Consider the following 27,816-nt stretch of genomic DNA (forward strand, 5'->3'; position numbering starts at 1 on the left):
TGAGATCCAAAGTAAAGTGTTGAAGGACTGAAGTTGTGTGAATTGGTCAAAACGCAGGCATGAAGTGGTGAGGCTGCTAGGTTGCTGCTGCTGCTGACTCACATGGACATGGAGCATGCCTGATCATTGCTCTAAACAGGCAGTTTACTCACGCCTGGAACAAGGAATGGGCTGCAGCCATTAGGTACTGCTTCTGTTTTACCTGTCAGGAATTAAGACCATTCAGTTTCTAGAGAAAGGAGAGAATTGGAAGTGGCATCTAAATAAAGTGAGTTGTAAATACATAGAAATGTGGTTATCACTTGATCAGATGGGCTAATGGGTTGAGGAGTGGCAGATGGAGTGTAATTTAGATAAATTTGAGGTGCTGTATTTTGGGAAAGCAAATCGTAGCAGGATTTATACACCTAATGGTACGGTCCTCGGGAGGGTTGCTGAACAAAGAGACCTTGGAGTGCAGGTTCATAACTCCTTGAAAGTGGAGTAGCAGATAGATAGGATAGTGAAGAAGGTGTTTGGTATGCTTTCCTTTATTGGTCAGAGTACTGAGTACAGGAGTTGGGAGGTCATGTTTCAGCTGTACAGGACATTGGTTAGGCCATGTTTGGAATATTGCGTGCTAACCACTGAGCCACCGTACCGCCCAAGACATACCTAATAGGCAAAAGATTGGGCACGAAAATGACAAATGGGAGAATAGTTGAGAGTTGGAACCTGTTCATTATAATTTTCTGAAGCCTCCATATGCTGCTATATGTTGCCTCAGGTGGCATGGTGGCTCACCGGTTAGCACTGTTGCCTCAAAGTGCCAGGGACCCTGGTTCAACTCCACCCTTGGGTAACTGTCTGGGAGGAGTTTGCGCATTCCCCTGGTGTCTGTATGGGTTTCCATCGGGTGCTCTGGTTTCCCTCCACAGTCCAAAGATGTGCAACGTAGATGGATTGGTCATGCTAAATTGCCCATAGTGTTCAGGGATGTATAGGTTAGGTGCATTAATCCATGGAAACGGTAGGGGGATGCGTCGGGGTGTAATGCTCTTCAGAGGGTCAATATGGATGTATTGGGCTGAATGGCCTGTTTGCACACTGTTGGGATTCGATGGAACCTTGTTGTCTTCTCTGATTTTCCTGTTAATAACTGATTTCCTGTCTGGTTTATTAAGTAGTAATGAATGCACAGTTAGTCACATCCAGATTCCAGAAATCTCTGATTTTGTAAGAACTTCACCTACCTAAATCCCAAAACCCTCCTCCAGTCCCAACCTATGCAGCGAAAAGGGGAATTTGGTTTTTGCACTTACCTCTATGACTGTGGCCAGACTGTCTGTAATATTTTTCTTCCCACATCTACATGGTTACCTCTACCATCTATCACGAATATTCATTCTTGGCCCTCCTCTCTTGCTGATCGACAAGCTGTCCGTCAGTGGCATAAATACAGAGATGGAGCCATACTTAACACATTAGTGCAAATACACAGAATTGTACTACACTGCCACTTTTCTCAATTCTTCACTTTCATCCACTGATACATCCAGTCATCAGATAAGCCTCAATTTCATCCACTGAAACTATGATCTTTGTTCCTGCAACATATCCTGAATACTTGTCGCTGATTTAGGACTCTTATTTATCCCTCTGTCTTCGCTACATGAACATAACTGTTTATAAGTGGCTACAAGTACCTGGATTTTCCTATTTGGTGTTGAACGCACAGGTCAGATTAGCAGTTGTGCTTTAGTCATAACGATCCTTGTAACAAAGCCACAATAGATCAAAGTTATAATTATAAATATTTTATATAATAAATAAATGTAATATAAGAAACACACATTAGACTACACAGAAAGGCATATAGTTTTTTTTACAAGTTATGACATATTCAAGTAAATAAATAAGTTCTTCCAGTGGTTTAGTTAAGCTGAGCAGCAACGCTACACAGACAGACGTGCGCGCACGCACACATGCACACACATACACGTTCCAAGATTGATTTCTGTTTTATGCTCAATAATAGTGGCGGAGTAGTGAACAATCCAAGATTCACACTCACAATTGTCATCTAGTGACGTCTGTTGGAAAAGTAAATGCACTACTGCCAGATAAAAATAGATTTGGTTTGGCTCTGGTTCCTCATGGTCAAAGCAGTCTATCAATAGTGTAGAATTATGGAGAATTGCCACTTGGACAAAATACCTGCAGGTGAAATGTATTCGTGGAACCACATTTAAGCAGCAGTCCATTACTATGGGGAGTTTGAAAAATAGCAAAGAAATGTTTGCAGCCTACCTTTTGTATGCATAACGTTACAGCATATGCTAAATACAAATTTGAAAACTGTACCTTTACATTATCAAAGTTGACTGCACAAGTAGATGATGCACGAATTCCAAGTTTATCTTCTTTTTTTCCCACTTGCAGGCCTTCAGTGTCTTTGTCTACAATGAAGCATGTGATCCCTCTGTAACCCTGGATGTACAAGACATTAAATTAGGAACATTAAACTAATTTTAATAATATTTGTAATAAAGAAGAATAGTAAAAAGTCAATAATTTTGTTGTTTCAAAAAGGGACAGTTTCATACCTGGTTACTCAGCAACTCAATGGCCATGCAATTTAAGTGTGAGAAGGGATGGGTGTGGGGGTGAGCAAAGTTCGATGATGTCTCAATTTGAATAATACATTAGAAAAAAAAACTGAAGAACAGAACAATAAAGAAAGACTGCTATTTTATTTTTTGGTCCCTGACAAGACTGCAAAAATTATATTAAATTTTATATTGAACAGGAACCAGTACGTTTTTCTTTTGTTTTAAGACAATAAAGTTTAACATACCAAGTACTCACTAAGAGAGCAAAGCCAAAAGATCCCACTATTTTAAAGAAATGAATTAAACTTTATTATAAAGTTAAGAACAGTTAAAGAATAGAGTCATAAAGTCAGAGATGTACAGCAAGGAAACAGACCCTTTGGTCCACACGTCCAGATATCCCAACCCAATCTAGTCCCACCTGCCAGCGCCCAGCCCTCCAAACCCTTCCTATTCATATACCTTTTAAATATTGCAATTGTACCAGCCTCCACCACTTCCTCTGGCAGCTCATTCCACACAAGTACCACCCTCTGAGTGAAAAAGTTGCCCCTTACGTCTCTTTCATATCTTTCCCTTCTCACCCTAAACCTATGCCCTCTAGTTCTGGACTCTCCCACTCCAGGGAAAAGACTTTGTCTATTTATCAAATCCATGGCCCTCATGATTTTATAAACCTCTATAAGATCACCCCTCAGCCTCCGACACTCCAGGGAAATCAGCCCTAGCCTATTCAACCTCTCCCTATAGCTCAAATCCTCCAACCCTGGCAACATCCTTGTAAATCTTTTCTGAACCCTTTCAAGTTTCATAACAGCTTTCCGATAGGAAAGAGACTAGAATTGCACGCAATATTCCAACAGTGGCCTAACCAATATCCTGTACAGACACAATATGACCTCCCAACTCCTGTACTCAAATACTCTGACCAATAAAGGAAAGCATACCAATTGCCTTCTTCACTATCCTATCTACCTGTGACTCCACTTTCAAGGAGCTATGAACCTGCACTCCAAGGTCTCTTTGTTCAGCAACACTCCCTAGAACCTTACCATTAAGTGTGTACGTCCTACTAAGATTTGTTTTCCCAAAATGCAGCACCTCAAATTTATCTAAATTAAACTCCATCTGCCACTTTTCAGCCCATTGCTTACTCTATACCTCTTATGCTCACATCCAAATAATTTATATAAAATGATGAAAAGTAGTGGACCCAGCACCGACCCTTGTGGCACTCCACTGGTTACAGGCCTCCAGCCTGAAAAACCACCTTCCACCACCACCTTCTGTCTTCTACCTTTGAGCCAGTTCTGTATCCAAATGGCGAGTTCTCCCTGTATTCCATGAGATCTAACCTTGCTCGTCAGATTCACATGGGGAACCTTGTTGAACGCCTTACTGAAGTCCATAAAGATCACATCTACCACTCTGCTGTCATCAAACCGCTTTGTTACTTCTTCGAAAAAACTCAATCAAGTTTGTGAGACATGATTTGCCACACGTAAAACCATGTTGACTATCCCTAATCAATCCTTGCCTTTCTAAATACATGTACATCCTGTCCCTCAGGATTCCCTCCAACAACTTGCCCACCACCAATGTCAGGCTCGCTGGCCTATAGTTCTCTAGCTTGTCTTTACCTCCTTTCTTAAACAGTGGCACCATGTTAGCCAATCTCCAATCTTCTAGCACCTCATCTGTGACTATCGATGATACAAATATCTCAGTAAGAGGCCCAGCAATCACTTCCCTAGCTCCCCACAGAGTTGCAGGGTACACCTGATCAGGTCCTGGGGACTTATCCACTTTTATGCATTTCAAGACATCCAGCATTTCCTCCTATGTAATATGGACATTTTTCAAGATGTCACCATCTATTTCCCTACATTCTATATCTTTCCGCAATATTTATATAATTTATACTATAACATTCCGATTTAATATGACGTAAATATGGGTAACTGTGGCTGAATACCCCACATAGCAAATTATGTAGTGAATGCAGTCAAAACACATCCACTGAGGTGTTAGTAACACTGACCACATCTCAGCAAAACATTATCTCTTTACAAGGTATCCAATTCATCACTGATTGGCTGTATTCTGTTCCCAAGAACCTTCATCACAAAGCACATCAGTATATAAAGTACAAGATTATTTATTTCTATCAGTTGCTCAGAGATTGAGATTTTATGATAATGAAGAATGAATCTTAACATTTTGATTGCATGTTTAGAATTACTACGTTGTCATGACAATTACTTTTTCATTTTGTATGACTCTCCTCTTTATAACATACCAAAACTCTTGAATAAAAATTAATCCCTGCTGGTATAACATCTCAATACCCTTAATTTTCTCTAAGACCCGCATTCAAATCTACAGACAAAAAGGAAAGCAAATATAGTACCTTCCAGAGCAGAAGGGTTATCTTATAGAATTGAAGATGAGGATTTTTCCCCGAGACTTATAGGGACTCTATCATCTAGTAGTGAATTTTTCACATGAACCACTTAACACAAGGATACCTATAACTTGCTACAAACGTGATCTAGCACTACAGTTTGGAGTCCGTGAATAACACATCCATCATAGAATGCAAAATCCTTGTATATATTTTTTTGAGATTTATCATAGTCTTTATCCTCTTCATCAAATGTAATTTTGAGGGCAATGTTGTCCAGTTTTTGACAGTTCATCACATTATAATATTTTGACTCACATGTGAAAAAAACCAATTAACTGTTGGGAATTCTTGACCTCTACTTGCTCATTATTACTGGTAGAGTTCCAGGCTCCATTGCAATAGCCATATCAGTTTTAATTTGTTTACTGGACTTATATTTGCATCCTATATCCAGACCATTTCAAACTCAGGTAATCATTGAGTTTTCTATTTATGCATCACTGCAGAAACTACCATGAAGCTGAAAATAAGTAACTGTTTCTCAGAATGTTCTCAAAACACGAGGTATCATATTTCTGAGTGCACCAGTTAAAACTAATACTGTCTTGAAGAGATGCATTGGCTCAATCCAGCAATTTAAATGCTAGTACTGATCCATGGATCAATTGATTGAAATTTGTCAATCTATTAAAATACAGTGTTTTTCAAAATTAAAGTCTCATTATCATTGAACAGATTAAACTTTACTATAAAGTTAAGAACAGCAAAGCAATCTGCAACATACATAAAATTTATACTATAACATGATGTAAATATGGGTAACTGTGGCTGATAACCCCACAAAGCACATCCAAGAACTCTAGTACAAGGTACAAATCTTCATTGCTATACATCCGACAGGTATCTTCTTGCAAAATACTTTGCTTCAAATTTCTTTTTTTTTGTAGAAAACAACAGCCAAAGATGTGAGGTCATGCATTTTGACAGGATTAGCAAGACAAGGAATTACACAATAAATAATATAACCCTAGGAAATACAGAGAATCATATGGATCTTCGTGTGCATGTTCATAGATCTTTGAAAGCAGCAGGTAGATCAGATGGTTATAAAGGCCTTTATATACTTGCCTTTAATAGTTAAGGCGTCAATACAAGAGCAGGGAGGTTATGATAGAGCTGTATAAAACAGTTACATCATACATGGAGTTGTGTGTGTAGTTCTGGTCACCAGACGTTCCAGAGGACTACAGGCACAGATAATGTGGTTCTGTTATTCTGGAAGGATGATAATGATAAACCAAAGGACGTAAACGCCAATGAACTTAATTTCAGTGGTAGGGAAACTTTTGTAAAAAGCTCTGAGGGACAGAATTAACCTTCACTTGGAGAGACAAAGATTAATGAAGAATCATTAACATGGGTTTGTCAGGAGGAAGCTCAGATCCAACAAATGTGAATTTTTGGAGATAGTGACTAGGTGTATAGATGAGAGCAGTGCCATTGAAGTCATTAACATAGATATCAGTAAGGTTTTCTGCAAAGGTCTTGCATGAAAGACTGGTGAAGAAGAGTCCACGCGATCCACAACAATTTGGCCAATTGGATCTAAAATTGGCTTAGCGGCAGGAAGCAGAGGCTGTTACTCGAAAGTTATTTTTGTGCCTGAAAGCTTGTGTCTGGAAGGGTTTAGTGCTGGGTCCATTGTTGTTTGTAGTGCACATTTTAATGATCTAGACTTGATTGAAGATGATATGATCGATACATTTACAGATGACATAAAATTAATGGCATGGTAAATAGCAAGGAGGAAACCCTTAGACTACAGGACATAAAGATAGGCTGGTCATTTGGCAGAACAGTGGCAAATGGAATTCAACCCAGAAAAGTGCGAGGCAATGCATTTTGGCAACCTAACAAGTCAAGGGAATAAATGATGAATGGTATCACACTAGGAAGAATACAGGATCACTGGGATCTTGAAGTACTTGTGCATAGATTCTTGAAAGCAGCAGAAAAGTAGATAAAGTGGTTAAGGCAGCATTTGGATACTGGGCTTTATTAGTCGAGGCACTGTATACAGTCCAAGGAGGTTATGATGGAGCTGTATAAAATGTTAGTTAACCCACTCTGGAGTACTGTGACCAGTTCTGATTGCTCTTTCGGAAGGATGGATTGCAGTAAATGAGATTTTCCAGAATGTTGGCTGGGCTCAAGCATTCCAGCAACAAAGAAACACAAAATAGACTGAGATTGTTTTTCTTACAGCAGAGAAGGCCGAGTGGGGACCTGACTGAGAGATGCAAAATTATGAGGAGCGTAGACAGTGTCGACAGGAAAAAAACATTGCCCCTTAATAAAGGAGTCAATAATCAGGAGACATAACCTCCTACCCTTAATTTGAGTTTTCGAAGGGAGTTGAGGACAAACATCTTTTTCCTAGACATCACTGCCTAAAAACATAGAACATAGAAGTGGACAGCACAGGAATGGGCCCTTCGGCCACAATGTTGTGCCGAACATGACGCCAGCTTAAACTAATCCCTTCTGCCTGTCCTTGGCCCTCCCTTCCTTGCATATTCATGTATTCCTGGCATTTTCATGTGCTTATCCAAAAGTCCCTTGAATCCCCCTATTGAATCTGCTTCCACCAACAGCTCTGGTAGCAAGTTCCAGACTCCTGACACCCTCTGTCAAAAATGCACCCCTCATCTCCTTTGAACTTACCCCCTCTCACCTTAAATGCGTGCTCCAAGTATTAGACATTTCAAGTCTGGGAAAAAGATTCTGACCTTCAAATCTATCTATGCATCTCATAATGTTATAGACTTCTATCAAATCTTCCCTTAGCCTCCCCCTTCCAGAGAAAGCAACCTGAGCTTTTCTAGCCTCTCTTTATGGCTCATACCCTCTAATCCAGGCAGCATCCTGGTAAACCTCTTCCACACCTCCTGTAATGTCTCCACATCCTTCCTGTAATGTGGTGACCAGAACTGAAGACCATACAAAAAGTGTGGCCTAACTAAAGCTTCAACATGACATTCAGACTCTTGTACTCAATTGCCCAACCAATAAAGGCAAGCATGTCATACGGTGGTAAAGGCCTATCTATTTGCATGGCCACTTTGAGGGAACATTGCATTTGAATCCCCAGATCCCTCGGTACATTAATGCTGCTCAGGATCCTGCCAAAAGAGTAGTAGAAACAGAAACAGTTAAGAAGTTTTCAGATGGAAAACTTGAAACACTGTAGCATACGTGGTTACAAGCTAAGAGCTGCAAAATTCGATTAGAATAATAGGTGCTTGGTGATTGGTGTGAACATGATGGTCTGATGGGGCTCTAAGTTTATAAACATAGCATACCTCATTTTCCCACCCTCATTGGGTCATCCACTTAATTCTTCCACTGATAATTCAGTTCACATTTCAAGAGCATTGGGTATAAATATATCCTAACCATTTAGATTTGCTTGTTGACATTTTCCGCAATGGTCTCTAGAATTGTTGCTTTTTTATCTGAGTTTCCAACCTACATCCTTTGAAATGCTACCATATTAAATTTCAGAAAAACTAGATATTGAAGAAATGAACTGGAGGCAATGTTTACTTCAATTTACTTATACAATTCATTTCCACAATTATACATTACAAGCAACATATACATTACATATACATAACCGAACAAAAACTACTTCAAACTCTGTCCATTTATTGAAATAATTAATATACACCACCTCCAGAATTGCCAATTTCTGTGCTCTCTTAGTAAATTGCAGAGGTGAAGCAAGAGTGACAGCCCTTAACAACAAGGCCACATTTGACTGAGTGTTGCATATAGGAAGACGATTACGGTTGTTGGAGGTCAGTCATCTTAGCTCCAGGACATTTCTGCAAGAGTTCCTCAAGATAGTGTTCTAGGCCCAACCATTTTCATCAGTACCCTTACCTCCATCATAAGATAAGAATTGGAGAGGTTTGACAATGACTTCACAATGTTCAGCACCATTTTTGACTCCTCAGTTATTAAAGCAGTCCATGTTCAATTACAACAAGATTTGGACAATATCCAAGCTTGGGCTGACAAGTGGAAGGTAACATTCATACCACACAAATGCCAGGCAAATTACCATTTCTAATAAGAAACAATCTAAACACTTGCCCTTGATATTCAATGGTGTTACCATCACTGAATCCTAGACTATCCACATCCTTGGGGTTACTAGTGACCAGAAACTCTGACTCAGCACATAAACACAGTCGCTATAAGAGCAGGTCAGAGGCTAGAAATACTAACTCACCTCCTGGCTCTGCAAAGACTGTTCACTATTTACAAGGCAAAAGACAGAATGTAACGGAATACTCCTCACTTGCCTGGATGAGTGCAGCTCCAGCAATACTCAAGAAACTTGACATCAGTCTGGAACAGAGCAGCCCACTACACTGAGACCTGATCCACAAGCATATACTCCCTCATCTACTGAAGCTCAGTAGAATCAGAATGTACCACCTACAAGATACACCGCAGAAATTCAAAGATCCTCAGACCTTCCAAAACCAACACCGCTTCCATCTCGAAGGACAAGGGCAACAAATACATGGGACCACTACCACCTGAAAGTCCCCTCCAAGCCATTTACCATTGTGACTTGGAAATATATTGCCATTACTTCATTGTTGCCAGGTCAAAATCCTGGAATTCCCTCCCTAAATACATTGTGGGTCAACTGACAGCATATGAACTGCAGTGGTTCGAGAAGGCAGCTCACCACCACTTTCTCAAGGGCAACTGGGGATAGGCAATAAATACTGACCAGCCAGCAATGCCCATGAATTTTTAAAAAAGTTAGAGTTAGGCAATTTATGCTGGCCTGGCCAGCAACACCCGCATATTTTGAAATAAAAATAAATATGTGCTTGTTAATAAGACAGCTTTTGGAATAGAATGTACAATGTATAGTTTGGTGAATTTTAATTCAAAATTAGAAGCCAACTGAATTTAACTCTGATGGTTTTGACAACCTCGGACCAATGTTATTATAAGGAAATTGTTATGACATGGGATAAACCCCTCTGCTAATTTAAACCTGACACATAGAAAAGCTCACCTCGTGCTATACAGAGGATAGAGAGGATCCTCGATTATTCAAACGAGATGGGGAGGCACTATTCTGTTTGGATAATTGATTATTCGGTTAATTGATTCAATGTCTTTCCTCTGGGGCTTGGAATTTTCTGAAGTTTCCTTTTCTGCACTCTGCCTGCCTTGCTCCCTCTGTCTGTCTCAGGGTTTCTTTCTGAGCAGACACACACTGCTCAGTAAGGGACCTGCAGCATTGCTGAAGCCCCCCCCCCCCACCAATCAGTTCAATGGGATTGACGCAGGCGAGCACTTGCTCAGTCCTCTCCCCATTCAGGAGACTAGGCAGCAGCAAACTGCTCGTGAGTCCCCGCCCAAGACCCCTCCAACCCTGACCGACGCCCCCAACCCCACCGTCGTCCAATCCCCACCCCCGTCTGAATGCCCCGACCGATGCCCCAACCCCGCCACCCCCCCGTCCACCTCCACCCCGGGCAGCTAGACTGGACACCAACAGTAAGACTGCTGCTGCCTTTGGGGGGTGGGGGAGTCTCCGCATATGTGCGTGCACGTGCACACTCACAAAATGTTGTATTGCAACATTTTGACAAGTTCCACCTTTGCAGTTTCAAGACCAGTCAGCTTTGTTGACTCACCTTTGCAGATTTACCTCTGTATTTTCCTGGGTCGTCTCTTCTTCAGTCTTCTGCTGCATACGTTTTTATATGGACAGCTATCTTTCAGAGACCTACTTGGCTAGCAGTCTATACTTGTTGGTGCTTGGCAATTCTCTCTCTAACTATTCAAAATGTCTTATTTTATACTCCAAAACATCAGATCATGTCATTGGTTTGATGTCATCCCAAACAGTAAAATTCAAATTCGATTGGATTTTGATCTCTGAGGCATAATTTAAACTGACCTGCCAAATTTGAATTTGGCAACACAGCACCAGGTATTGGTGTCAACCAGATGTTACATTTTTAAATTGTTCAGCACACTCTGTGCTTTCAGTCCTTGCTAGCTTCCTCTCTCTCTCTTAAAAGGTCGAGTACACACCTACACCTTCATAACAAAATTGATATGTCATCCAAGGTATAGAAGCAGAAGGTTTTTGAAGATTGGTGTGAAAGCAAACCTGCCATCTGAGGAATAAATACCTAGTTCTCACACAAAATCACTAAGCTCTTTAAAAAAAAAGCACCATAAAAGATACCATGGCATTTCTAGCTTGAGGAAATTACAGAGAAAATATCCCTGACAGCAGGATGAGCAGAGAAAAGGCTAGAGAGACAGTGTAGAAGGCAGAGCATTCCAGAATTTTGAGAGACTAACATTTAATTTATTGTTTTCTTATCACTTGGATTTATAAATGGGACCTGTGTTAATTGGAACAGTACACCAGTAGAATTTAGTTCAGTTAGGGAACAGTTAGTAATTAGGGGAGAATTATTCAGTTTGTTAGTAATTCTGTTAATTTGTTCACTGTTAGGATTAAATAAGTAAATTGTTACTTGTTACTTCAAAAATGGAGATCAGGGATTTTCTTTCCTTTAACCATTCTCTTAGCAGATTAGGCGGGGTTGGAAAGTGTGGAACTGGAAACGTACAGCAGGTCAGGCAGCATCTGAACAGAAGGAGAATTGATCTTTCGGGTGGCGGGGGGGGTGGCCGAGTGTTAAATAAGAGGGTGGAGGTGGGCTGATGGTGGGGGTGCCGCGGGGTAGCTGGGAGGGAGATAGGTAGATGGAGGTGGGGGTGATGGTCATAGGTCAGAGGGGAGGTTAGAGCAGATACGTGGGAAGAAAGATGGACAGGTGGGACAGTTCAAGAGGACGGTGCTGAGTTGGAGGGTTGGGTGTAGGAGGGGCTTATGACCAAAACGTTGACTCTCCTGCTCCTCAGATCTTGCCTGACCAGCAGTGCTTTTCCAGCACCACATTTTTTGACTCTGATCTCGAGCATCTGCAGCCTCACTTTCTCCCAGATTAGGAAGGGCAAGGTGAACTTCTCTGGATGTTTTGGCTTTAATTATTAGAAGGGAACCTCTATTCCCGCCATACCAGATTGGGACTGGTGTTTCAGGTTAGTTATCAGACAGGTTTGACCATTTCCCCTTCATTAACAGTATTATGCTGCTTCAGCTACATGGCTGGTAGTTCTTTATTAACTGAATAAAATTCAAATTATCCAAATGATACACAAAGACATGCACACTAATCTATGTCAAATTAAGATAGATTTTTCCAGAAAATCGATCTGCATGGTTTTGCATTTATTATTAAATTATCATTTTTGCAAATAGGAATTGTTTGCTTTGATACTTACAGCAGAGAAGTTAGCATTTGCCATAACAAGAAATATTCCAGCATAATCAGCGTTACTAATCCACATTTTAGAGCCATTCAGGACATAATAATCTTTATGCTTTTCAGCACCAGTTTTCAAAGAGAATGCATCACTTCCAGACTCAACTTCAGACAGACAGAAACTGCCAACCTAAAAAAAAAAGAGATATCAAAAATAGTCATTAAGATGCCTATAACATGCTAAATGGTCAGAAGGTCCATGCTGAAGACTTATTATCTTAGAAAAGGAAATGCCAAATTACAAATTAGCTAAATGTTCAAAATTATCTGCACATTTTTCTCTTTGTCTTTTTCTTAATTTCTTATATGACAACAATTCATGATTTCACACCAAGGTTTTGATCTGGACTTGGGTCTCTGCCAAGGAGCCCACATTTGGGAATAAATAATTATCTATATTTTCATCTTATATTCTGAGTTCCCAGACACTTTAACATACAGAACTTTGTTTTTTTATTATTAGATTCCTGCTTTTGTTGAACTAATGGCATTTAAAGCTCATTAAATATGTTTATTGCAGTACAGTACCTCAACCACAAACTGGTGTTGTCCAAAAGCCAGACACAGTTATATTGATAATTTCTCATTATAAACAGGTTGCACTGATATATGGAAGTGAAAAAAAGCATGAAAGATCTATTAAATCTAATGCATCAGTTAACTAATATCAACAATGACACAGTCATTAACCTGAAATGCTTTGCAATCGTATCAGTTTTTCTGCGCTTCCTAATGTTAGGTTAACATGTTCCAATTTGAATGAACACATTTGGATTATTTGTTTAAACTGTCAAGTTCTGAAATCACAATGTCCTGAGGCTGCTGATTTTGAGACAATGTACTTTTGTTAGTATTAGATGTTTTTCTTGGCCCAGTAGTACCTCTACTGTGCTAGAGGCAGACAATGGTCCATTATATAAACATATCTCAGATAACACTTAGTGTTCAGAGTCAAAAGACGTGGTGCTGAATAAGCGCACAGCCGGTTAGGAAGCATCTGAGGAGCAGGAGAGTCAACGTTTTGAGCATAAGCTCTTCATCAGCACTTAGTGCTGTTAAGGTGAGAGATGTCATGTTTTGGATGAGATGCTAAAAACGAAGTGCCATCTAGCTTCTTAGATGAATACAGAAGTCCCAGGAAAAGCAGAGGAGTTTCTCTGGTCAATATTTACACCTCAACCAACACCATTCTGCTGATGGTACCTTGTGTGCAAATTGATTGTATGTTGGCCTATATCACAACAATGATTGCACTTCGAAAGTATGCAATTGGTTGTTGAGCAAAAAAGTGTTGTCTTGATACATTTTTAAAAGTTTTGAGGAGATGCAAAGTACAATATGCATGCAATTATTTTTCAATTGTGTTGCTTCAGATAGCTGAAATGAGAAAATTAGAAATAAGAAAATGGATCATCAATATTTAAACAGAAAAGTTTAAAAAGCACAAGTAAGAAAATACATAAAAGATAAGTTGATTAAGGATCTAGCCTCGCCACAACAGTCTGAGCCAGGTTTATTGCTAAAATTCAAAACTCAGTATGTGAAGAAATACATACTTTGAAATAATGTTCATGCATATTGTAATGATAGGGCTTGATTAATATGTAAATAAGCCTCTGAGGTAAGCAAAGAAGTAATTGGAAGTGTGATCTCAGTAGTCACGTGTCAGTCTGTTTGCTGTAAAGTTTGTTCCAAGAGCTACTCCAGGCAATAATGTCTTTATTGGCTGATGGTGTATATATATATATATATTAGCTGTCCAAATATTAGCAGGATGGACTTCCAAAAGCTTCTTAAACAGGCATTAATTTTCCATCTCTAGTTGCTGTTCAGAAGGTGGTAGTAGTGGTAAGCTCATACACAACAACCTTCATGTCTAATCAGCACGGTTTTTTTTCCCCCCGAAGTATATATTTTAATTAGTTTGAAATTTGAATTCAATAAACTTGACAATACATTAAATTAACAGAGAAAATAGGAAAAAAAATGACAATTATACATTATTTTCACTTTAAAGGTGAAGATGAATAGGAGAAATATTTACAGATTATAAAATAAGACCAGAAGAGAATTGTTTAAAAATTAAAAACAAAGTCAATAAAACAGAGATGCAAGGCTAGACGATGTGTTGTACCTGCATGATGTGGGAGCTGGTGGACCCAATTGTAGTGCATAGCAATTGTTATGGACCAGACCAAACCCCCCAACACATATTAAGATAATTTTAAAATAAGAAAAGAAAGGGGAAGTGTAAGGCATTGTGTTCTGGATGCAATTCAATTGGTCAAACTACCAGGCTTGAAACAAAACACACTTTATTATAACAATATAATTAAAATAGAGACAAATTAAAAACAAAAGGATTGACTTAACTGCAATCGATCAAAAATGCTTAACAAAATAATACATATTAACGAGTACTAAGTAACTGTTTCAATATAGTAACATCACATAAACAGACCTTTGGCAAAGGCAAATTCAGTGAAATAGATTGTTTCATGTGCAATTCTAGCAGCAGGAAGAGAACCCCAGCTTTTAGCTGTAATAGAGAGAGAAATAAGAGGATCCAGATCCGCTTAAAGACCCCAGGAGCTGCTACTGAAGGCTCAAACTAAAAAAAATCCTGTTTCTGTCGGAGCTTGACGCCACCCATGCAGACTGATTCTTTTGTTCCAATTTTTAAAAACAATGCAAAGCCTCACCAGCTGTTTACTTTATTGGCTTTGAATCAGACTGCTCGTCACCTGTCTCAACCTTTCTTCATTAAAGAAAATGCCAAAATATACCTTTTAAAATCACTGTATCATTACAGCCTCCACATCTGTATTAAGCGTTGGTTGCTTGAGGAACTCTACCTGAGAGCTGATGAGCTCAAGTTTGAGTTTCAAACATGGTGACGCATTAGGGAGGAGGTAAGTTACCTAGATGCTGTATTTCAGGAGTCAGTTAACATCCCTTAAATTAACAACCTCAAATTTGATCAATGGTCAGGGACTGGTGGGTGAGATGACCAGAGAGACAGGCAGAGTAGCTCAAGGGGGTGTAGAGGGGATGAGCAAACTGACCACAGCGTCATGGCATGGGGAGCCATTTAACAGGAAGGGAGAACAGAGAAACGTAATTGTAATTGAGGATACTATAGTCAGGAGAATCAACACTATTCTCTGTGGCCTGGATGGAGAGTCCCGAAGGCTGTGTTGCCTACCTGTGGTTTGGTTGAGGATATCTCATTTGGATTGCAAAGGAACTTAAGAGTGTGAGGAAAACGTTCCAGTTGTTGTGGTCCACGTATGTACCAACAATACAGGTAAAAAGAGGAAAGAGTTTCTGTTGAGGGACTATGTGCAGCTAGGAGCTAAATTAAAATGCAGAACCAAAAAGGTAATACCTTTTTAACCTGAGATCTACCTAAGCCGCAAGCTAATTGGCACAAGGTCAACAAGATTAAAGATGTAAATGCATGGTTTAAAGATTGGTGTAGGAGAAATGGATTCAAATCCTTGGGACATTGTCACCAGTTCTGGGAAGGAGGAAGCTGCTGCAATAGGACGAGTTCTACCTGAATTATGCTGGGACCAGAGTACTGTGGTTCGTATGACTAAAGCTGCAGAAAGGACTATAAACTAAATAATGAGGGGGGAGGGGGGTGAGTGACTTCAGCTGCATGGAGAATTTGAAAGTAAAAAGTAAAGGAGAAGGGGTAGGATTCCAGGTTATTGATGAGTTGATTATTACCAGAAAACAAAAGGAAGGGACAGAATGTGCGAATGTACCAAGGAACAATAGAAGTGTAGGAAGTGCAACAATAAAACAAACTTAAAGACTTTGTATCTTAACGCACGAAGCATGGGGAATAAGGTAATGAATAATGGCAAAAATTGAGGTAAACAATACAACCACAATGAAATCAAAACCAGGAACTTAACATTCAGGAATGTTTGACCTTAAAGATGAAAAAGGTGGTAGGATAGCACCTTTAACACAACTAAAAGCAGACAGTTAAGAGAGGTGATCTAGGCTCGGATGATGTAGATTTGGGTGGACATAAAAGACAGCAAGGAAAAACGTGACATTGATAGGGGAATAGTGCACAGAGCCCCAAACAGTTGCCACTCAGAAGGAAAGACTATAAATTAACAAAGAATAGGAACGTATAAGAACAACAGAACAATAATTATGGATGACTTTAATTTTCATGTTGATTGGGTTAACAAATTGAAGGTGGTGGTGAAGGTAACAACTTCATACAGTGAAACAGACATAGTTGCCAAGAATAATATGTTATGGAGCCAATAAGAGAGCAGACTTTCTTGGATCTGGTAATGAATAATGAACCAAGTTTAATAAATGACTTCCAACTAAAATCAGTGATAGCCCCGAAGACTGGGATAAATTCAGAATCTTTTCTTAGATTTGATTACTTACAGTGTGGAAACAGACCCTTCGTCTCAACAAGTCCACACCAACACTCCGAAGAGCAACCCACCCAGACCCATTCCTCAACATTTACCCCTTCACCTAACACTACAGGCAATTAAGCATGGCCAGTTCACCTAACCTGCACATTTTTGGACTGTGGGAGGAAACCAGAGCACCCGGAGACACACGCAGACCAAGCAGACATGGGAGAATGTGCAAACTCCACAGAGACAGTTGATTGAGACGGGAATTGAACCTGGGTCTCTGGCGCTGTGAGGGAGCAGTGCTAACCACTGTGCCACCATGCCGCCCCTTTCTTACATACAGTGTGGAAACAGGACCTTCAGCCCAAGCAGTCCACACTGACCCTCCGAAGAGTAAAGTAAAACTAAAAAGATAATAAAGGCAGAGAAAATAAAAGCTTTTGAGGGCAAACCAGCAAGGAATATAAAAATTGGAAATAAAAGCTTCTTTACATATCTAAAAGGATGAGAGAGAAATCAAAGTGAAGACAAGCCCCTTAAAAAATATAATCTGGGGAGATAGTTATAGCAAACAAGGAAATGGCACAGGAGTTAAACAGATACTTTGCATCAGTCTTTACAGTGGATACTTTGAATATTCCATTAATATTGAAGAGTACATGGGAGGAATTAAGTACCGTCACTGTTAAAGAGGAACATTAGACAAGCTAATGGGTCTAAAGGTAGATATGTTCCCTGGCCCTGATGACTTCCATCCTAGGATTCTAAAAGATGTAGCTAGAGAGATAGTGGATGCATTGGTTGTAATTTTTCAAAAATCCTTGGATACTGGAGAAGCACCAGAAGACTGAAAACGTGCAAATGTGACACTCCTATTCAAAAAGGAAAAGGGGCAAAAAGATGGCCACTGTAGGCTGATTAGCCAAACATTTATTGTTGGAAAAGTAGTGGAATCAATCGTTAAGGAAGTAAAAGAACATTCGGAAAATCATAATCTAATCAAGCAGAGTCAGCATGGCTTCATGAAAGGGAAATCACGTTTGACCTAATTTATTAGTGTTTTTCAAGGAAGTCTCAACCAGAGTGGATAGAGGAAGATCAGTAGATGTGTGATATTTGACCTTCCAAAAGACATTCGACAAGGTATCTGACAAAAGGTTAAGTCAAAAGATGAAAGCCCATGAAAGGTAATATATTGGCACGGATAGAGAATTGGCTCATGGGCAGGAAACAATGAGTGGTGATGAGCAATTCTTTTTCAGGTTGGTAATCTGTGACCAGTTGGATTCTATAGGAAATAGTGCTGGACCACAACTATTTACAGACTATATTAATGACTTGGAGGAAGGAAGTAAATGCATTGTAGCCAAATTGTGCAGACGACACTAAAATAGGTGGCAAGGCAGGTGGTGAGGGGGATACAATGGTTTACAGAGAAATATTGACAGGTTACTTAATTTGGCAAAGAGATGGCAAATGCAATATAATGTGAAAAATATGAAGCTGTACATTTTGGAAGGGAGAAGAAATGAACAGTATTATTTAAATGGAGAAAAACTGTAGATAGTTGCAACACAAAGGGACCTGGGGTACTTGTGAACAAAAAACAAAGTTCGCACAGGTGCAGAGATAATCAGAAAGGCTAATGGATTAGATTCCAGTTTCCTGAAGAAGGGCTTATGTCCGAAACGTCGATTCTCCTGTTCCCTGGATGCTGCCTGACCTGCTGCGCTTTTCCAGCAACACATTTTCAGCTCTGATCGCCAGCATCTGCAGTCCTCACTTTCTCCGAATGGATTAGATTCCCTACAGTGTAGAAACAGGCCCTTTGGCACAACCAATCCACACCACCCCCAAAGAGTAACCCACCTAGTTCTATTTCCCTCTGATTAATGCACCTAACACTATGGGCAATTTAGCATGGCCAATTCACCTGACCTGCACATCTTTGGACTGCAGGAGGAAACTGGAGCACCCGGAGGAAACCCATGCAGACACAGGGAGAATGTGCAAACTCCACACAGACAGTTGCCAGAGGCTAGAATCAAACCTGGGACCCTGGTGCTGTGAGGCAGCAGTGCTAACCACTGAGCCAAGTGGGTTGACTAAGAGCAAGGAGGTCTTACTGCAAATGTACAAAGTGCTGGTGAGACCACACCTGGAGAACTGTGAACCGTTCTGGGGTCCCTTCATTTCAGTAAATATATCATTTAATTGGAAGCAGTTCAGAGAAGATTCACTGGATGATCACTGGTATGAGGGAGTGTCTTATGAGCAAAGATTAAGCAGGTTGGGACTCTACTCACTGAAATTTAGAAGAATAAGGGATCTCATTGAAATATATAGGTTTCTTAAGGGTAAATGTTGAGAGATGCTTCCCCTCATGGGAAAGTCTAAGACGAGAGGGCATAGTCTCAGAATAAAGGGGTGCCAATTTAAGACTGAGATAAGAACAGTTCAGGAAATACAGGAGGTAGCTAGGCAACTTCAGAGTGGGAAAGCGCCTGGCCCTGATGGTCTCCCAGGTGAGTTTTATAAGGAGTTTATAGGGATTCTGTCAGGGCCGATGTTGGAGATGTACAATCGCTCCTATATGCATGAATGCCTACCACCATCTTTGAGAGAAGCTAATATTTCCTTAATTCTTAAGAAGGGGAAGGTTCCTGAGGTTTGTGCCTCATAAAGGCCCATTTCTCTATTAAATTCAGATTTCAAGATTCTGTCTAAGATCCTGGCGCTGAAATTGGAAAGGGTGTTGCCCCACATTATTAAAGAGGTCCAGACTTATAAGGGGTCGCAGGTCCTCTAATAATATTAGAAGGTTGCTGAATATGGTCCACGTTTGTCAGCAACGATCGATTCAGGGGTTGGTGACCTCCTTCGATGCAGAGAAAGCATTTGACCGGGTAGAATGGCCGTATCTTTTTTATGTCTTAGAACAATTTGGGTTGGGTGGAGTCTTTGCTAGGTGGGTGGAGGTTTTATATCACCACCCTCTGGCCACGGTCATCACCAATGGAGTGAAGTCTGGGAATTTTAGGATTGGTAGGGGTAGTCGGCAAGGTTGCCCCCTCTCACTGTTGTTGTTTATGTTGGTGATAGAGCCGCTGGCAGAGGCCATTCGTCAGAACGTCCACATAACCGCTCCAGAAGTGGGATCGAGGGCACACAAGCTTACACTGTATGCGGATGCTGTCCTTCTGTTTTTATCGATCCCGATGACCTCTGTACCCCATTTAATACAATGTATCAAGTCATTTGAGGCTATTTCAGGATATAAGATTAATATTGCAAAATCAGAGGCTATGCCTTTGGGGAACCTTAAGGATGTGCCAGAAGTTGAAGGTGGCCCTACGTTCCCTTTTAAGTGGTCATGGGCAGGGTTCTGATACCTAGGTTTTTTTATTACTTCCAATTTGATCTGTTATTTCGGACTAACTTTGCTCACTTGCTCAACAATATTAGGCGACATCTCCAGAGATGGGAAGCTCTTCCAATTTCATGGCAGGGCCAAATATCTCTCAATAAGATGAATGTTCTTCCTCGTTTGCTTTATCCCACGCGTATGCTCCCTATAATGTTTCCCAGGTCAACGCGCGGAAGCTTATGGGGTGGTTTAGTTCCTTTGTCTGGCTTTGTGGGTGGCCCCTCATCAAACTTACTAAATTGCAGTTGCCTCAAGGAGGGGAGAGGAGTTGATTTTCCAGACATCAGGAGGTATCAATTGAGTTCCCTGCTGTCCTTTGTGATCGGGTAGGTAATGATCCGAACTCAATATGGCTGGATATTGAGGCCTCCCAAGCAAAGTGCCCTCTTATTAACATTAGATTAGATTAGATTAGATTAGTTACAGTGTGGAAACAAGCCCTTTGGCCCAACAAGTCCACACCGCCCCGCCGAAGCGCAACCCACCCATACCCCTACATTTACCCCTTACCTAACACTACGGGCAATTTGGCAGGGCCAATTCACCTGACCTGCACATCTTTGGACTGTGGGAGGAAACCGGAGCACCCGGAGGAAACCCACGCAGACATGGGGAGAATGTGCAAACTCCACACAGTCAGTCGCCTGAGTCGGGAATTGAACCCGGATCTCTGGCGCTGTGAGGCAGCAGTGCTAACCACTGTGCCACCGTGCCGCCCATAAGCACCCTTTCGGTTAGTGCCCTCTATCGCCTGCTGGGTGGCAGGGCCTGGCAGGATATTAACCTGTTATGAGAGGTCTGGGAGCAAGAGCTAGGAGTGGAGATCTCTTCTGAAACATGTTGTTCATGGATAAGATGAGGACAGTTATGGACCACTGTCGGAACCCCATTCATTAGTACAGTCAAGGCATGGAGGGCGATGCGTCGGAGTGAGGGTTGTTTATCCATGACTTCACCACTTACACCTATAGTTGGCATGCCAGGGTTCCGACCAGGGATGATGGACTCATGGTTCAAACTATGAGCAGCGAGAGGAGTTTCTAGTTTGGAAGACTTGTTCGAGGGGGAGATTATGATGTCTTTTGAGCAACTGAGCCACAAATACGGGTTACCCAGCAGAGATCTTTTCCGTTTTTTTCAGGTTAGGGATTTCATCCAGAAGAAGACTACGCTTCTCACTAAGCCCTATCAGCCCGATACAGAGGTTCTTGCTACGTTCCACAAGCACCCTTTCAGTTAGTGCCCTCTATCGCCTGCTGGGTGGCAGAGCCTGGCAGGATATTAACCTGTTATGAGAGGTCTGGGAGCAAGAGCTAGGAGTGGAGATCTCTTCTGAAACATTGGAGAACATATGGGAGAATACTCAAAAGATCTCAATCTGTAATAGGACATGCGCTATGCAGTTAAAAGTTCTGCAGAGGGCTCATCTGACACCAGACCGTCTGGCAAAGTTTAAAAAAGGGGCTTCTTCAGTGTGCTCCAAATGTAAAATAAGTGTAGGTACTCCTACCCATTGCTTCTGGACATGCCACAGGCTTCGTGTTTATTGGAACACTGTGGTGGGAGAGATAGGGAGGGTATTGAGGACTGAAGTCAAAGTAGACCCGATATCTCTCCTCTTAGGTCTACCGAATTTACCATCTTTAGACGGGCATGTGAAGAAACTATTTAATATTCTTACATACTGTGCACAGAAGAATATTCTGATGAATTGGGTGTCTGAGAACCCGCCGGGCTTGCTGGGATGGCAGAAATTAATTATGGAGCACATTCCCTTGTCCTTTTTTTACAAACATGGTGCACCACAGAACAGACCATTTTTTATAAGACATGGCAGGCCTACTTGAGTTATTTGGATATACATTTGTCAGTTATCTTACCTAGGGTGTTTGTTTAACCAGGATGGTTAGATTTGTCAAGCCCTGGGCCCTGGAAGGGGTCTCCTGAGTTAATACAGGTATATATACACAATGCTCCCGTTCCTTTGTTTGGGAACTTTGCGCAGAGCATGTTCTGTATTTTGTGGTTTTTATTTTTTTTTGCTTTTTTTTGGTGTTGCTTTGCTTTGTATTATGGGTAGGTTAGTAGTTGGTAGACAGTAGTTGTATTGTAATTTGTGTTTTTTTGTTTTTATTATACTGAGATTTGTTATTGATTGTATTTTTTCAATAATTTTATATGTCTTTAAAAGTTAAAACAATTTGCAAATAAACATATTTACAAAAAAAAGACTGAGATAAGGAGGAATTTCTTCTCTTAGAGTGAGAGTATTTGGAACTCCTTGCCATAGAGAGCTGGAAGGGCAGAATCCTTGCACATACTTAATACTGAGATAGATAGATTTGTGATCACAGGGGAAACGAGGGCTATGGGGAAAGAGCACAAAAGCGGACATGAGCAATGCTGATCGGCCATGATCCTAGTGAATGGCAGAGCAGGCTCAAGGGACTGAATGGCTTACTCCTGTTCCTATTTCTTATGGAGTTCCATAATGTTCAGATTTAAATCAACGAATACTATGGAAGACCAGTGTTATAGCCAATGAAGCAATTTTTGAGAATGATATCATTGCTATAAGTTAAGAAACATAGTAACTGATATGCATAATCCACAGTGCATAAACAACCAGATAGTTTAGTTTTATTAACTTTAGATTATGGCTAAATGTTGACCAGGACAAAGGAGTAAACTCCATAATTGTTCAAAACAGTCCTGTAGAATTTTCTTACATCCACTAGAATTAACTGATGAAACTGTGATTTAATGTTACATTTGAAGGAACTCACTAATGCCAGAACAGTATTCTGTCAAGTATCAGTTTAGACTTTTGCGCTCAAGTCTCTGGAGTGTATCTTGAACTCACAACTTTCTAACTCAGAAGCAGAAGCAACATGAGTGATTCACAATTAACATTTGGGTCAAACAAGAGATCACTGATATGGAGAATATACATATTCTTTATTATTTTTGAATACGTATATTCAAATTGTGCTAACTCCCAAAATAGTGACAACTCTTACTTTGAACATTGACTTGCTGATTGAGAAATTAAATAGCTCAAACCTTGCACTCTGGCCTCATCATATCTAATGTTTGTTTTCCATTTATGTTAAGTGGAGAAGTGCAGTGAGAAGACTGGAGCTGTGACCAATTTTGTAGACAGGGCAGGTCTTCTGTACGATGTTTTTTAAACCAATAGACAATAATTATGGATACCTGACTGGTGCTGAACATCCCTTGGAAGTGAAATTCCAAGGTCCTCAGCTGGTGTTGCTGAATTGCACAGGAAATACCAGTGGAAACGACTCCACTATCTCACCATAGAACTCTGATTACACTATGATATGGTTGAAAGCATTAGGCATGCATGTATATAACAAAAATAAACTTGGACTAATAGCAGCATTGCTGAGAAAATATGTAATGCAAGATGCAAAGTCTGTTGTAATGCTAAGAAAGAACAGAAATGTATTAAGAATCATGGGTAAATGAAACCATCTTAATATTCTATGGACAATTGATCTGTCAAACTAAACATACAATTCTGAAGGTCAGACAATAAAAACAAAGTTAAAAAGATATAACATATTTTGATTAGCTCGTTTGCAAGTTTGCTTTTGCACATTTGTTGCATCCACAGATTCTTCATTATTTAAGGAAGTTCAAAGTGCAATGGGAAAGTACTACTTCAAATACAACAATCCAGGAACATCAGTACATGGGCTAGGATTCTGTAACTCATTAATGTGACTTGGTAAAACGGAAGAAGTGGAGCTTATAATAAATAGGAGTAGGAATGCGCCATTTGGCCATTGAGTATGCAACCCCATTCAATAAACTAATGCCTGATCTGATTGCTGCTTGAACTCTACTTTCTTATGTGGTACCCATTAGCCTCGAGTTCATTGTAGATCAAAAATCTGGCTACTAATTTAGCCTTGAATATATTCAATCACCCACTTCCTCTTGCTCTCCAGGGAAGAAAAAAAACCAAAGACGAGCAACTCTGGAGAGAAAAAAAAATCTCACTTTTGTTTTAACTTGGAGACACGTTATTTTAAAACTGCATCCCCTAGTTCTACATGCCTCACAAATGTGAAACTAAATAAGTGCAAGGCATATATCAAGTTTAAAAATGAAGTCATGGTTTCCTGTTGTCCAAGTGAAAATAGAAGATCCTGATAATATTGGAGAGAGACCACAGACTGAATGTTGCCACATGGCCTAAGATTAATTGAAAAGCAATAGCTATAGTGTGCCTACAAAGTCACTGTCCTGTTTTAATAAATATTACTTAAGTAATGTTTGCCGAGTTACTGAACCAGACTATCTCCTGTTTCCTTATTGGTTAAGTCTTAAATTAACAATCGAATATTGTGATCAGAGTTCAAAATTGTAACTCAAATATCAATGATCCTTGATCCATTGAGGAATGGGTGGGAAAGAGCAGGGAGAAGAAAGTATGAGGAGCATAGGAGTTGTGGGAACAACGGGAAGGAGTCTCCCATGATCACGGTGTGCTGAGCACAGTGACAACACATAGCACAGGATTTGGATACATGCTAAGCCTGATAGAGAGAACAGCCAAATTTAAGAGATTGGGATTAGGTATAGAGCAGAAGTGAGAACAAACAGCCCTCCCTGACAGAATAAACCCCAGTCCACACTCCTACAATGTCTGTTTGCATAATCCTGTACCTGAACTATGATTGCCCCCAGAACGATACGGCCCACCCTGTTAACAAATAATTCAGTTGTGGCTTAACACAATATCACTAGAAATGAGGGCCATCAAATTAGTGTGTTCCTCTTCCCCAGGACCCAGCTTGAGCAGCATGGACGGCAGCTGGCTTCGACCTGGTGCGAGGCTGAGTGAGGACTTTTTTTCATTTTCTGATTCTTCTTCTTCTGCAGACGTTGAACATTTGGCAAAAGGCACAGCTTAAAGACTCCTGCATGATGGCAACCAAACCAACCCGAACAACTGCTCCAACTATTTCAAACACAAGTTCCACTCCCCAGCCCTTGTTGCTACTCTAAAAATAGATCATTTCACTCTTGAAGCAACAAGAATAAAAGGGAGGGAACATGTGATTGGAGAAGCTGGAACAGCAAGGAGGGGAGACACAAAATCTATGACTGGAAAAGCAGCTCTCTCTCTCCTATGCTCGCTGCTCCCCAGTTCAACTTGGCAACACTTCTGAATCTCACTAGCAGCATAGCTGTGAATTTTTAAAATCCTTGTACTGTCTCTCAAAAACACATTTAGAAGGGTGAATTTCAGAGATGCCGATGTCAAAAATCCATCAAACAACAGAAACATCTTATCCCGGCATAGTATAGCTACACACAATTCAAACGATGATATGTAGTTATTAGATTCTTACTGAATACTAAATAGTTTTGGCCTTTCTGACATTCTCATGACGAATGTGTAGTAAAAGCTATCAAGACATTAAAAAAAGAGGAGCACAATAAGCATAATTATCGGTGTCAACTCACACGTTCCTTTGCAACAATCTATACTGCATTTTATTTCTTACAGTTTAAAAAAAAGAGAATTGAAAGCAATGCTGTGGGCAAGATTTCAGTGTTCCTTCTAGAAGTGCAGAAACATGTTATATTTAGCGCATTTGAAATCTCCATTCACAGCTCACCATGTCTGTAGCTAGTCGAGGTAGATACATTCTTTTTTGATCCTCAGTCCCACATTTCCTCAATAATGTGTTGATGAGGGTGTTCTGTATGTCGCATACAACTGCAACTGATGGGTCCACTTTGGCCAACTCTTCTATGACAAGGATAGAGGAAAAGAAGCTTGATTCTGGTCCACCATACTGTTCTTCAATCTCAATTCCCATCAACTGGAAATGAAAGAGAATTAAAAGTGTGGAACACACAAAAATAAATAAAGAGAATGGGCATGCTGTAAAGTTGACTTGCAGCTAATAAGAATATTCTAATATGTAATCTGGAAATATGCACTAGGATAACTAAGTGTATGCCGTGGTGAGAGAGGATATTTAGTTCAAGAGGTTGGGTGGCTGGTTTGTGATGCAAAGTGAAGCCACCAGCACAGTTCAATCTCCACACCGGCTCAGGCCACCATGAAGGTTCCACCTTCTCAACATCAACATTCACCAGAGGAATGACAACCCTCAGCTTAAACTCATCACCAATCATGTCCCTCTTTACGTGCTGAATGCAACACAAAAACATTCTTTTTGAGCAATACTGAAGACACTTAAATATTTGAAAAGTAAATGCCTGAAGTGTTAAGTCAAATAAAACAAGTGTCTGCTATTTCAGTCTGTCAATTGATATCGTCTGCATGACTGATTTCACATTTCATTATCAGTGTTGTGTTAGTAATTTCACATTTTAACGGAAACAACTAACTGCTTTGACACAGTCACATTTACATAATCACAATTACAATATCCCAGACACAATTATCACTATCCTTGTGCATAACCTCCCTTCCCATCCCTCAAATCCCTTCCCAGCCCCTCCCCCTTCCTTCCACCAACCAGATTCGTTCCTTTCATTGACCAACCAGGTCATATCCTCTACCTTCACCACCCTGCCCCCGCTATCTCCTTTATCTGTAGCTCCCCCTACACCCAACCCCATTCCTGAAGAAGGGTTACACCCAACGTCAACTTCTCCATCTCCTGATGCTGCCTGGCTTGCTGTGTTCTTCTAGTCTCCTGTCTGTCTACAGTGGTGACAGCACAGCAGAATACTCAGGGTGTGACCCTCAGAGTTCTCAATATTGACTCTGATCCACCCCTCCCTTTGATTACAGGGAGATTTACCCAGAAGGAAGACAGAAAGTTTCATTTTGGAAACAAGGGCATAGAAGTGGATATGAAGCAATTAAACCAGTTTGATGAATGGAGGGCTGAAGGGCAGAGTCAGAAACTGGAAAGCACAGTCTAACTGACTGAGGGAAAGTGTCTTCCATTTTTGGAAACGGAGTGGGCCATAAATCCACATGGCCACTAGACCTCTGTGAGCATTGATGGGTTTGTAAGACATAAACGCACTCCAGCCTGTGGCAAAGTCCCAAAGCATCTGTACAGCATTTGCAGCTTCATTTATCTACTTTCCTAATCTACACCATAAAAATGCTGGAGGTCATCAAGCGCTTGTATTAGCCTGATACTGCATGGATAATGTAAATTGCAGGGTCCAGGTGTTGCAATCTGTTTCAAACCGCAATTTCATTTACACTAATGAGAGTGTCACCAACTGATTTCCCTGATTTATATACTAAACGAGTTTTTCTTGTGAAACTATAAAGTCATACAGCATGGAAACAGACCCTTTGGTCCAACTAGTCCACACTGACCATGTTTTCGAACTAAACTAGTCCCAGTTGCCTGTGCTTGGCCCATATCCCTCCAAACCTTTCTTTTTCATGTACTTATCCAAGTATCTTTTAAATACTGTCACTGTACTAGCATCCACTATTTCCTCGGCAGTTCATTCCACACACGAACCACCCTGAGTTTTTAAAATAAGGTTACTCCTCATTTCC

The 27,816-nt window shown here is 40.5% G+C and overlaps 1 protein-coding gene across 2 annotated transcripts in view; it reads right to left on the reverse strand.

Annotated features, from left to right (window-relative positions):
- Positions 1–27,816, reverse strand: part of acadsb (acyl-CoA dehydrogenase short/branched chain) — a 51,396-nt gene that overhangs the window by 13,176 nt on the left and 10,404 nt on the right. For both annotated transcript variants that reach the window (XM_043712670.1, XM_043712669.1), the window contains exons 3-5: positions 25,931–26,137; positions 12,403–12,573; positions 2,344–2,469 (exon numbers count right to left, since the gene is read on the reverse strand). In XM_043712670.1, the coding sequence (XP_043568605.1) occupies positions 2,344–2,469; positions 12,403–12,573; positions 25,931–26,137 (504 nt within the window). The remainder of the gene's footprint in view (positions 1–2,343; positions 2,470–12,402; positions 12,574–25,930; positions 26,138–27,816) is intronic.

This window comes from Chiloscyllium plagiosum, chromosome 22, assembly GCF_004010195.1.
Source record: "Chiloscyllium plagiosum isolate BGI_BamShark_2017 chromosome 22, ASM401019v2, whole genome shotgun sequence".
Taxonomy (NCBI): domain Eukaryota; kingdom Metazoa; phylum Chordata; class Chondrichthyes; order Orectolobiformes; family Hemiscylliidae; genus Chiloscyllium; species Chiloscyllium plagiosum.